General features: G+C 41.0%; 1 protein-coding gene and 1 non-coding gene across 2 annotated transcripts in view; one reads left to right on the top strand and one right to left on the bottom strand.

The window, feature by feature from the left end:
• Cbr-lipl-6 overlaps window positions 1-13,090 on the top strand; it is a gene marked incomplete at both ends in the record, with an annotated part of 30,149 nt that overhangs the window by 13,513 nt on the left and 3,546 nt on the right. Inside the window, 35 exon segments of the mRNA XM_045237858.1 lie at window positions 42-168; window positions 466-606; window positions 657-787; window positions 922-1,091; window positions 1,144-1,257; window positions 1,567-1,862; window positions 1,911-2,329; window positions 2,586-2,945; window positions 2,998-3,157; window positions 3,200-5,210; window positions 5,257-5,380; window positions 5,464-5,865; window positions 5,959-6,671; window positions 6,688-6,942; window positions 6,974-7,386; window positions 7,434-7,760; window positions 7,820-8,030; window positions 8,208-8,349; window positions 8,397-8,505; window positions 8,551-9,020; window positions 9,053-9,276; window positions 9,312-9,734; window positions 9,895-9,980; window positions 10,032-10,186; window positions 10,234-10,328; window positions 10,429-10,476; window positions 10,556-10,597; window positions 10,719-10,765; window positions 10,782-10,831; window positions 11,019-11,110; window positions 11,401-11,424; window positions 11,472-11,933; window positions 11,980-12,093; window positions 12,663-12,783; window positions 12,832-13,049. Coding sequence (XP_045096649.1) covers window positions 42-168; window positions 466-606; window positions 657-787; window positions 922-1,091; window positions 1,144-1,257; window positions 1,567-1,862; window positions 1,911-2,329; window positions 2,586-2,945; window positions 2,998-3,157; window positions 3,200-5,210; window positions 5,257-5,380; window positions 5,464-5,865; window positions 5,959-6,671; window positions 6,688-6,942; window positions 6,974-7,386; window positions 7,434-7,760; window positions 7,820-8,030; window positions 8,208-8,349; window positions 8,397-8,505; window positions 8,551-9,020; window positions 9,053-9,276; window positions 9,312-9,734; window positions 9,895-9,980; window positions 10,032-10,186; window positions 10,234-10,328; window positions 10,429-10,476; window positions 10,556-10,597; window positions 10,719-10,765; window positions 10,782-10,831; window positions 11,019-11,110; window positions 11,401-11,424; window positions 11,472-11,933; window positions 11,980-12,093; window positions 12,663-12,783; window positions 12,832-13,049 — 9,296 coding nt within the window.
• CBG28170 lies at window positions 2,367-2,451 on the bottom strand. Its single transcript is given in 2 exon segments — window positions 2,367-2,403; window positions 2,413-2,451. It is a non-coding gene (tRNA).

Below are 13,090 nucleotides of genomic sequence, written 5' to 3'. Positions count from 1 at the left end.
CTCTATCGCTTAATTCCAATTTTCCCCAAAATGAGATATAGGTCGTTACAGTCAACGTCGGCGTGTTCTAACCCTAATGAACTTCGGTATGTATTCGTTCGACGAATCGATTCTGACGTGGTTGCACGTCAACGAAGAGGATAATCACAAATGGCAGGACGTGTTGAGGTGTTTGAAAACGTTCGAGAATGCTACCTTTTAGTCGTTTTATGTTCTATTTTTATTTGGTACTACCACTATTTGCATGTCAAAATAACGCACGCACTTACCGATTGCAAACTTCTTCTGTTCTCTTCTGAAACCGATTTTTTAACCGAACAAAAAACACACAGACACACAGACACAGAATTCAAATCGAACGATTCTTGTAATTTTTTCCAGTAGAGCTTCTCCGCTTTCTGTATTTTGAGCACATCTGATTATTCAGTTTCAAAATATCGTAACCCAGTCTGATTTGAATTTCAGAAGAAGTCTTCTCGAACTTCCACATGAAGAACGACAAATTGCTGAAGAGCATATGAGAGATTTGAATGATCGTCATGCTGAAAAACCAAAGAAAGGCGGCATTCTGAGCAGACTGCGTGATTCCAGCAACACCCGAAAGAAGTAATTGAATCATAGAATAGAATAGTATGTCGAACTGAAAGAATCTACAGTTTCAGAGATAGCGATAGAAGGAAAGAGGATAAGGCAGCAGCTTTAAGACAGATGAAATCCAACTCAAGAAGTTTTGACGCCGGAAGTCTTGATACTTCAACTCTCCCAACTGGTCAAAAGGATGTACTGGGTGAGTTATTGATGGATTACTGTAGATAGGTTCACTTTATTTGGTTTCATCCCACCATCACAAACACATTAGCGTCTTTTAGTATTCCTATAGTATCCGTAGATAAAATTCAGAAGAAGAATCAGAAGATCTAGATCCCATTTGGGTTCTACAAGATCAGTTCCACGAGGAAGACACAGTGTCCGGTGAGAAGCAAGCGCCGCATCAAAGCCTCTCCTTTCTGGCAAAACTCTCTTATAATCTCTCTCTCTCTCCCTATCTCCCAAAAACTTTCTCCTCTCTTTCAAATGCAGCATGGTACTCGGCATATCATTTCTAAATCCCCCATTGCAATATCTAATAGCTCGAGGGTTTAGAAAACAGATGTGAAATTTGAATTTTCAGCCTCTAGCGAGATGCCTCTATCCGGACCAGGACGACAGTTGACAATCAAAAGAGGATCAGTTAAAAAGGGGAAGAAGGGGAAGAAGGTAATAACAAAAACGTTTTTAAACCATAAAACCTGTAATAAAAGAGCATTTTAAGATCGAATTTGAGCCAATTTTACTCGGTTCCTGTAAAAGGTATAAAAAGTTATCAATTGATAACATGCTGGTCATAATTTCACAAATATTTTATCAGTTAACACATTTTCGATCTTGCACAAGAACAGAGATAAATCAGCTCATACTTAACAGTGTGGGGAGCCCTTCTATTAAAGGTTTGTTACGGTAGTTGAAAACCGGAAACATTTGAAAAAAAATTGAAAACGATTAAAAAGATTAATAAATGATTTTCAGGCTGAAATTGCTCTCGAGAAAGCTATGGAAAGAGAAAAGAAGGGATCTATCATTCCCATGGAAGCTCAACTGGATGTTCTTCAAGAAGGAGATGCTCATGCTCTCGTTGCTCTGAAAGACAAAGTCGACGAATATTACTATGGAGTCAGAATCTTCCCAGGACAAGATACGTCACAAGTCTGGGTTGGATGGGTTACCACTCAATATCACTACTACAATGTGCACTTTGATGGAAATCAAGGTGTCAGAAAATGTAGATTCTCTGAAGCAGACCATCATGGAACTACTGTGGACAGGTACTAAATTGAATTTTTGATTTATCTAGAAACAACTGAAATTTCCAGTGTTCAATCTCAAAACTGTTACATGGTGAATGTATCCGAGCTGTTGGAAAAGACTGCAGATGTTGCTAACACAAAAGTATCTGGAACTCTGATCGGATGTATCATTGACACTTCTATTGGAGAATTAAGTTTTCAAGTTGGAACCACTGACACTGGTGTCAAATTCAAACTGGAGCCTGGAGCTATGCTCTTCCCAGCGGCATTCGTCACACCAACAGCAACCGATATTCTTCAATTTGAACTGGGCCGCATAAAATACACTTTCCCGTTGTCAGCTGCCATGTTCAAATCTTGTGAGAAATCTCTTGTGCCATTCTGCCCACCACGTCTCACAGTGGAGCAAATCGAATCTGTGTATTGGGCTCGTGTTCCAAACGAGACTCTAAGAACGACAGCATTGAAACTATCTGAAGTTCGAGGTACGAAAAAAAAACCAAAAAATATCCTAAAAATATCTGCCCCATGCCAGGCTCGAACTGGCGACCTTGGCATGCCCTATAGACTATAAGTACCATGCGCTAACCGACTGCGCCAATGGGGCACACTCCCCTGTTCACGTAATACACATAATGTTAGTAGAGGAAAAGAGAACGAAGAGAAAAACTGGGGAAGAAGAGGGGGCAAAAAGGGAGAGTTCACAAAGCAAAAGGAGGATTAGAGTAGACAGAAAAGAAGAAAACGAGGGGCAGTGTTGGGGGGAAGGGGTAGCTCGTGGTCGGTCGGTGCAGAGGAAGGGGGGACAGATGGGGGAGTCGGAAAGACAGGTGCGAAGGAGGAGGACGACTGTATTATTGTTGTTTTCAGGATGGTCGGTTTTGTGCAACGACCCAGTTCGAATTATGTCGGTGTACATTCCGGAGAAAGACCAGTCATTGGACATTTTGGAAATGATTGAGATGCCTGACATGCTGGAATTCCATCGGCAAACTTTGAATCTGTACTGCAAATTAGCAAGCCATGGAAACCATAAAGTAGCTCATACATTGTGCCAACACATCGATGAAGATCAAATAATGTATGCCATCAAGTCACACTGTGAGTCGACTAAAAAAGACGCCGTTTTGATTATTACTCATAAAATTTCCAGATCTTTCCGGACCAATGCGTCAAGGATTCCACGATTTGTTGATTGGTATTCATTTGATGAGTCACACAGCTGCTAGAAACAGTATGGCAAAAGAATATGTAATTCCTCTGGTTCCTCAATTGCAGATCAAAAATGTATTGGATCCAGATAGCGAATCTAGGCAAGCCAACTAAAGTTAGTAATACACAGTTATCCCTTTCAGATATCCACAAATAACTGGTCAATCTGTCTCGATGCTATCCCAGATGGCTGCTGAACCAGTGAAGAAACATATCAGCAGAGAGGAAGAAATGAAACTTCTACCGCCATCTGTAGATTTTGATGCTTTGAAGAAACACGTTATGGAATCACTTCAATCAGCCACACATCATGCAGTTATGAACTGTAGAGATCTGATCGGTGGAGACAATACCAACCACTTTGAGCCACTCTTCAAGCTATTCGATCAACTTCTTGTCATCGGATTGATCAACGATGAAGAATTGGAATGTCTCTTACGACTGATCCATCCACAAGCCTTCGATGAGAGTTATAAGAATGGAACAACACAAAAGGGACTGACTCAGCTGGAGCTCGCAGAGCCTGTTAAACTCCAACTTGTCAGTATTCTCGATCATCTTTGCGATATTCAACTTCGCTATCGTATCGAATCACTTGTTGCTTTCACAGAAGGATTCGTGGGAGAATTACAATCAGATCAATGCAAAAGATACATGGAAATCAAGCAAACAGACATGCCACCAGCCGAAGCTGCGAAGAAAACAAAGGAGTTCAGATGTCCGCCAAAGGAACAAATGTTCCGTTTGTTAATGTGCAAAGTGAAAGAAGAAAGAGATCCAGAATTCATGGAAGAAGATGCAGATGTGGATCAATGTCCAATGGCGGAGAGTCTTCAGCAACAATTGCGAGATTTCTGTGAATTGTTGGTTGGAAAAATCGGAAATGCCAAGGAGGGAGAATCTGAAGATCAGTTGGCATTGATAGAGTCGGAAGAAGGATCTTGGGTTGACTCATTCGCTAGAATCGTTGTGAAAGTTCCACCACCATTGGAAGAAGAAGGAATGGAAATGCAGAAGAAGGGAACTCAAAACTTCAGAGAAATCATTGTCACGATGCTCCGTGAATGGGCTCAAGCTGATTTCATAGAGAGCAAGGATCTGATTAGAAGCATGTTTAAGCTCCTTCTCCGTCAATATTCTGGAATCAGAGAGATCCGCGATGCCATGTCTCAAGCGTATGTGTTCCACGAGAGAAATGCAGCTGACGTCACTGACTTCATCGTGTACCTCATTCAAATTCGCGAACTTCTTACTGTACAATTCGAGCATACAGAAGAAGCAATTCTGAAGAGGGGATTATGGAAGTTGATGAACAACAGAATTTTCTTCCAACATCCAGATCTGATGAGACTTCTCTCTGTTCATGAGAACGTGATGTCCATTATGATGAATATTCTGACAGCACAACAAGGAACAGTAGAGCATGAAGGAGATGAGGTGAAGGAGAAGGCTCCAATCAAAGATGCATCGGAAATGGTCGTCGCTTGCTCCAGATTCCTTTGCTATTTCTGTAGAACTTCACGTCAGAATCAGAAGGCAATGTTTGAACATCTATCCTTCCTTCTCGATAATGCAACCATGCTATTGGCGAGACCATCTTTAAGAGGATCTGTTCCCTTAGATGTTGCCTATTCATCATTCATGGATAACAATGAATTGGCACTGGCTCTCAAAGAAGAAGAACTCGACAAAGTGGCCGTCTATCTTTCCAGATGTGGATTGCAACCAAATTCCGAACTGATTACCAAGGGATATCCAGATATCGGATGGGATCCAGTAGAAGGAGAAAGATACATCGATTTCCTTCGATTCTGTGTATGGATCAATGGAGAAAACGTGGAAGAAAACGCAAATCTTGTCATCCGATTGTTGATTCGAAGACCTGAATGTCTCGGTGTTGCTCTGAAAGGAGAAGGCCAAGGACTTTTCTCGGCATTCAAAGAAGCCATCGCTCTTTCTGAAGATATTAGACTCCTCGAAAATGATTCTCATCCCTCCATGCTTACATCAGGATTGCTTGGAGAGAATCCAACGTATCCATCCAAGGAAATTGAAGGAGAAGATTATATTGACTTGGGAGCAGCAACTCTCGATTTCTATTCCAGTTTGGTTGATTTGCTCGCCAAATGTGCTCCAGATCCAATGGCCATCCAGGTGAGTAGTTACTGAAGGGTTCACTTTTCTCATCAGACAACTTTAGGCTGGTAAGGGAGACTCACTTCGAGCCCGTGCTATCCTTCGATCTCTGATCTCTCTTGATGATCTTGGTCAGATTCTTGCCCTTCGATTCACCATTCCAAATCTTGCAGCTCCATCTATTGAAGGTTTGCTATAAATTTTGATTTTCTTTTTCCATGTCCATTGTCCCTAAACGTGTCTAACCATCACGTCTTCTGTCCTGTTACAGCTGTCCGTCGTGCTAACGCCGTTCAGGCATCTCACACTCAAAAAGCCGTAATGGCACACACGTTTGCTATGGTTGCCTCACTGGCGTCTGAAGTATCCAACACGCGTCGATCCCAAACATTTACCTCTGGCGCCAACCTTGCAAGAAGAGGGTTTGAACTAATCAATTCACATTTGTTTCCTTTTCTAACCCCCTCCCTTTCCAGATTACCGTGTGTAGAAGAAGTAGATTCTGATGACTCGAAATCATCTGATTATGCATCGGTACACACTTCATTCTCAAGTGGAAATGAACTGTTCGCACCGAAATCGGAGAAGCAAAAAGCTGAACTTCAGTTGTTGAACGAGAAAAAATATCCTATAGTTCAAAGAAGGAGATCCAGCAGATACAATCCGATTGACAGTGAGATTTTGAATAGTGAAAATGTTTTGCATGAATCGTGGTTTTGTGAATATTTGTTGGTCGAGTTTCAGATGAAATATAAATAATTTTCAGACACCGGACCACTGCCAGGTCTTCTTCCAAACCACAAAGGATCAGTTCTACTCTTCTTGGATCGTGTCTACGGAATAGATCAACAGGACATGCTCTTCCATTTCCTTGAGCAATCTTTCTTGCCAGATTTGAGAGCTGCTACAATGATGGATTCGCCTCGAGCACTTGAATCGGACACTGCTCTTGCTCTGAACCGTTACCTCTGTAACTCTGTCCTTCCACTTCTGACAAACCATTCCCATTTCTTCTCTGATGCCGAACATCACTCTGCTCTTCTAGATGCCACACTTCACACCGTATACAGAATGAACCGATTGAAGTCGTTGACGAAGAATCAAAGAGACGCAGTTTCTGATTTCTTAGTTGCCATTACAAGAGAACTTCCACCAGGAATGATGATCAAGTTGTTGAAGAAAGTAATCAATGACATCTTGACAATGAACGACATGAATGTTCTTGTCCCACTCCGTTTGATTACTCTACACTACGAGAGATGTGGAAAGTATTATGGATCAGGAAATCATTATGGAGTTGCCAGTGAACAAGAAAAAAGACTTTCTATGCTTCTTTTCGACGCCATCTTCGATACTCTCGGTAGCCGTCCATACGATCCAGAACTTTTCGGAAAAGCTCTTCCATGTATGACAGCAATTGGAAGTGCCATTTCTCCAGACTACTCACTCACCAGTGGACTTGAAGATGTCAGAAACAAGGTATCAATGAAGATAGAGATGTCCCCTGGTTTATAAGAATTTTGTGTTTCAGAAACGAGAAGAAGAAGGTGCTTGGATCCCACGTACAGTCGACGTCTCGAGATGTGAGATCAATCGAGATTTGGAAAAGATGACAGAGCTGTTCGCTGAACATTTCCATGACTCTTGGGCAAGCAGAAAACTGGAGAAAGGTTGGGTTCATGGCGGTTTGTACTCAAGAGCCAACTTCACTCATCCACGTCTGAAGCCGTTTGCTTTGCTGAAAGATTTTGTAAGTTATTTAGTAGAAAATCCCCCGATAGCTTATTCTCTCATTTCAGGAAAAATCGTTCTACAAAGAGAGATGTTCAGAGTGCCTAAAAGCATTGATGGCATGGAGTTATTCATTCGATATGGTGGATAGAGATGCAAATGATCGTGCTTCAGCTGCTCGAACTCTTTCTGGAACTTCAATTTCGAACTTTGCCCCGAAGCCAATCGATTTAAGTTCTATGACCCTTGAAAAGGATATGGTCAATGCAGCTGAGAAAATGGCTGAACACTCTCATTTGATTTGGGCTAAGAAAGTGATGAATGATCTGAACACGAAGGGAGGATTCATGCCAATTCCACTGGTTCCATGGGATTTGTTGACTGATTTCGAAAGACGAAAAGATAGATTCAGAGCATCCGAGATTCTGAAGTTCTTGCAATACCATGGCTATCATGTTAACTGGTAAGCTGGGAGATTTTTTAAATTTTAACTAAAAGAAATGTTTTCAGTCCAAAAGACGAGCAGTCTCAAAACGACCGAATGAAGAGTGAAGGGGAAAGATCATCAGTAGAGAAGAGATTCGCTTACAATCTGTTAGAGAAACTGATCACTTATCTGGAACAAGCAAGTTTGAAAATGAAGTCAGTGAAGCCATCTCAAGAATTGACAAGACGAAATTCTTTCAAAAAAGAGGGACAAGATGTGAAATTCTTCGAGAAAGTCGTTCTGCCATTGATGCATGCTTACTTCAATGCTCACAAAAATTATTTCCTGGAGGGATCGTCGATCGTGCAGACTGGAACAGCCAGTAACAAGGAAAAGGAAATGGTTGCCAAGTAAGATTCCTCGATTCTTTTAGAAACTGCAAAGATAATTTCAATAAAATAAATTTCAGTCTGTTCTGTCGTCTCGCAGCTCTTCTCCGTATCAAGAATCGAGCATTCGGAAGTGTCGCTAAGATCACTGTCAAATGCCTTCAAGGATTGACACAGGCACTTGATCTCAGAACATTGGTCAAAGTCAATTCTGATATCGTTCGCACATCTCTTCTCACATTCTTCAACAACTGTGCTGATGATTTGTATGCTGCTGTAAACGAACTCAAGGTAAGTCGAAATTTAAACTAACACTGGCCTAATTAACACCAAACAGAAATTTATATACTATTCTGAAATGGAACAATATGATGTAGGTGCAAAAAACGTTGTAAAATCGTTGTGCTCGTATATTTTTTGTTTACACTGAAATCGTGAAAATTCTGGATATAAGTCACTGATTTACAGGACGGAGGCCAATATTCACTGATCAGAGGACAAGCTTTGAAATCGTGGAACTCTTTTGAGTTCGCAAACCAGATGATCGTTCCTGTTCTTACTACAATGTTTGCACACCTTGCCAGAAATCATTTTGGAACTGATTTGCTTTGTGAGTACCCAAATGTCTAATACTTAAAACTATGATTCTGATTTCAGTGGATGACATCCAAGCAGCCTGTTATAAAATTCTGGACTCTCTGTACATGGTCACTGGACTGAACAGCTCCATCTCTCACAGAAAGTTTATTAGCAGTGAAAGCGAGAAGTAAGATTTCTAACTCCCTGTTACGTTTTCAAAACTATATTCCAGACATCGTCCTGGTCTTGGTCAATGCCTTGCTGCCTTTGCCTCTTGCTTCCCGGTTGCCTTTTTGGAACCGGAATTTAATAAGAGCAACAAGTTCTCAGTTCTCGCCAAGACCCAAGATCAATCCGTTCAAGTTCAAGAAATGCTTCAGAATCTTTCTACTCATATTCCACATCTCGAGAAACTATTGACAGATCTTGAAACAGTTGCCAACAACAACACTATGTATTCTGATGTGCCCAACGTTTACGATGTGGATCTTCCATTGATGTGCTCGTATATGGCACATTGGTTCAATGTTGGACCAGATGGAAAGAGAGATAAGGATGATCAGAGAGCAAGTGTGATTCAGACAACTAGTGTCAGTTGTGATCATATCAACAGAATTTTCAATGCACTTCTCAAGATGATACGAAACCATGTTGGAATTGAAAATGCTCCGTGGCTTTGCCGAGTGAACTGTAATTTCATCAGTTGAAGTGCAGGCCTAAATCCTTGTTTTCAGTCTTCGCTGTACAAATCATCCAAAATGTCACATCCGATCCAGTTCGAGAATTCGTTTTACCAATCGCAGAAAGATTGAGAAGAATGAGTGAGAAGGCGTACAAAGAAGAAGAGCACATGAGAACCCATCCAGATGATGCTGATGAAGGAACTGTTGCAGAGGTAATTACAACCGAAAGATCGAATTCTACTAGCTTTAATTCCAGGACAACGCTCGCCTCGTCCGTGACACCTACGCATTCTTCCCCATCCTTATGAAGTACACGGACCTTCATCGTGCCCAGTGGCTCAAATCTCCCACCTGGGAAACAGATGGAGTCTATGAAAACGTGGCGGTCATCTTCAGAATCTGGAGTCAGAGTCAACATTTCAAACGAGAAGAACTCAACTACGTGGCTCAATTTGAAGAAGACGCCGCTGCTATGGGCGGTGGAGATATGAAGACTGGAAAAGCAGCGATTGCAGAGAGAAAGAAAAAGAGAAGAGAGGGACAGGTTAGTTCGAGGGGATCACAGAAAATTCGAATTTCAAAAAAAAAAAGAAGCAAAACCATAATAATACAGGATAAGATGAAAGAGTATTTCGACAGAAACGGAAGACCAATCGTAAGTTTTGACACGACCGAAAAACCTTTTGTTGAGCAAATATGTTGTGTCTCGTCGTCCGATTATTTCGATCATTCAGTTGAATATTCGTTAATATCATTTTTCAAGAATTGTCGCTGGAGGCAGAAAATCTATGCTGAGCATGATCCGCCCATTTCTCTTTTCCTCTCCTATTCTGTCTTAGTCTCTGTGATCAGTCGTTTGTTTTTATATTCCCGGAAATTCCTTTCCCTTTCAGATTAAGAAAGACAAACATGCTGCAAGTATTGTGATCGCTTGCCTCAAAAGACTTCTTCCCGTTGGATTGAACGTTTTCGGTGGAAGGTAAAATAAGGAAACCAATAAATTGATAACCATCAAATTCACTATTTTCAGAGAATTGGACATTGTCCAACAGTCAAAGGAAAAATTCATTCAGAAGGAAACCGAAGAGAAGATCCGAGAATTCATCAAAGGACTTCTTGAGATTCCAGTCAAAACTGATCCAACTGATAAGAATGCATGGCAACTTTCACTTTACCGCAAAATTGGTACTCGAATTTCCTTTTAGAATATTTTGACCTTCCTGGAATTTCAGGAAAGTCCCAAATGCGCGGAAAAGACGAGATGTCTCAAGAAGCGGTGATTGAGAAAATTTTCAACATGGGACAAGTCAGCGCTATTCTCCACGTGGTGCGTCTTTTTTTTGTAGCTTTTCATTCAAAACTAGCCGCTTTGCCGTCCTCGTGCTATGTTTCGTGTCCATTTTTGTACATGTGTCCGTCCATTTCAGATCACTCGAACCAAGGATCGACGACGACGTGCTCACCATAGATGGAAGGTATTATATAAAACTTTATGTTCAAATATTTTAAAAGTTTCTGTTATTTTTGTACTAATCCATGTCTCACTTTGTTCAGTATAATCGAAAACAGCATCTGACACAAATGAACAATTCGGACGTAAGTTGAAATGCCAGACACACACTTCTAAAATCTATTCTATCGGCAATAATTTTCAAATCCCTGTCGTTCATCTACTCGTTTTCAACTTTTTTTTATGTCATGTTCTATTTTTATTTAGACGGAGCATCCTCAAATGCAATTGTCTCAAGCATGGAAAAAAGTGGTGTCAACGCAGAGAAAGCGTGCAGTTGTCGCGTGTTTCCGCATGGTTCCGCTGTACGGAATACCAAGGTAAGCACTCGAAAATTCGGAGAAGACCAACAAGATTCTAATCGCATGATAACTGTATTTGTGTTCCATGTTTAGTTGAGTGTTGTGTTGTCAGGTGAGAAGGGCGGCAAGCTAAGATCTCTGAATCCCATTTCCCTTGGGGTTTCAACTCATAATTTGTTTTCGTTAGATGACTTCTCGAATGGAGAAGGAAGACATTTGGAAGAAAGTGCTTACATTGCAAAGAAAGCGAATGGCTATTTCTCTCATCACTGCCTCTCATTTGTACAAGACCGAATTGTAAGTTTTTTATACAGATGAGTCGAGTCGCCCCGATGGAGTTTGAGATGGAGTTGTTACTAGATTATTGGGTAGTACTCGAGAACACTTTAACTAGAGCCTCTACTAACGTACTAGAATATCCACATGGTTCTTCTAATCAACAGGCAACTCAACACTTCAACACTTCAACATAACATTTGATTAATAGGGTCCCAGAGAGACAAAAAACCTATTACAGGCATCGTGGAATCAACTTTTTCTTACCTGCTTTCTCAAGACTTTGGTTGGAGGAAGAAGACGTTGGACAGGATCAACTTATTGCTGATATTTGCGTAAGACTTCGCCCTCAAAATCAACTGTTACAATTCATAGTTTTCAGACTGGAATTGAAGAGGAAGAAGGTCCAAGAATTGAGATCATCATGGAAGAAGGAGTTCCAATCGTGGCAAGTTCAGAAGAGCCAAAGGAGAAGGAAACAAATCCAGACCCTCTGAAACAACTGATTCGTTGTTTCCAAAGAGCTGCAACTAGTGAAGAGACGGCAGCTTCTGCAATCCATGAAGACAGTTTATACATCCGATTTGCTGATGTTATGGCAAAGTCGATTCATATTGAAGAGGAAGATGGAGACGATGGTGAAGAAGGAGAAATAGATCAAGCTGCGAAAGAAGAACAGACACAAGCGCTCCGTGGAGAACAGGCAGTGTTGGCCAGTCGTGGAGCAGCTATAATGTGTCTGATGTATTTATCAGCTTCTGGTGGAGAACCGAATGAGATGGTTGCTCAAACTCTTCAACTTGGAATTCATCTTCTCAGCGGAGGAAACGTCGAAATTCAGAAAGTATGTGTTCTAAAATTGTACTTTATTAATAAAATTTGAATTTCAGATGCTGATCGAATATCTCCAACTTAAAAAAGACGTTCGTTTCTTCACCTCGATGGCTGGGTTGATGAACAAATGCTCTGTCCTAAACCTGGAAATGTTCGAAAGACAAATCAAGGTACCAATTCTAACAACGAATACATCTCCGTGTTTGACTTGCGTTTCAAATCTAATCGAATTACTCCAGAAACATATTACCATGGATGCCTAGATTTGTGGTTCCCCCCTTCTAACCCCTAAACCATTTTGCAGAACGTTGACGCCCATGGCGCAAACGCACTGCTCTTACGTCACCTCTCCTCCAAAATCCGACATCGTTCGCGACAAGATCGTCAGGGCGCACAGGTTCATAGCCCGCACTATGTTCTATTTTTCTCTCTATCTTCGCCTTCCTTCCTGTCTTTTCGCCTGCACTTTTGCTTCTGAAGTTTTTTTTTTTGGTTTGAAAAATTATAGTTTGAAACAGAACTTCCATGACTTCTAGCTGCTGCTCTTTCCGTCCTTTTCTACAAATCTTGCTACGTAAAAAAATGGAATGTGTGCAGTGATTTTTCTTATCATATTAACCTTACTAATACCCAGTGGTTTCCGTGTGAATGCCCATTTTCTATATATTTTCTATATATGGCTGAGACATAAGATGGATGGCTTGCTAATGAAAATTATCATTCGAGAATATTTTTCCAGGCTGAAGGACTTGGAATGGGAGCTGAACTCGCTTCAGGAGACAATCAGAACTTGAACGATGCAGATTTCACTTGCTCATTGTTCCGTTTCCTGCAACTCACTTGTGAAGGACACAACCTAGGTATATTACAACTGATTTAGAATTTTCAGTATCCATTCTCTTTTTTAGAATTCCAAAACTACCTTCGAACACAACCTGGTCATACGACAAGTGTCAATTTGATCAACTGTACCGTTGATTATCTTCTTCGTCTTCAAGAATCTGTCATGGATTTCTATTGGCACTATTCCAGCAAAGAAGTCATCGATGAGGGCGGAAAAGAATATTTCCTCCGTGCAATTCAAGTGTGTAGTCAGGTTTTCAACACACTCACGGAGTCTATCCAGGTGAGAAACTTTTCACGAACTCAACTGTAAACATAATTTCA

Source organism: Caenorhabditis briggsae (genome assembly GCF_000004555.2).
Source record: "Caenorhabditis briggsae complete genome, chrV, whole genome shotgun sequence".
NCBI lineage: Eukaryota > Metazoa > Nematoda > Chromadorea > Rhabditida > Rhabditidae > Caenorhabditis > Caenorhabditis briggsae.
This window is presented reverse-complemented; position numbering and strand designations above follow the sequence as displayed.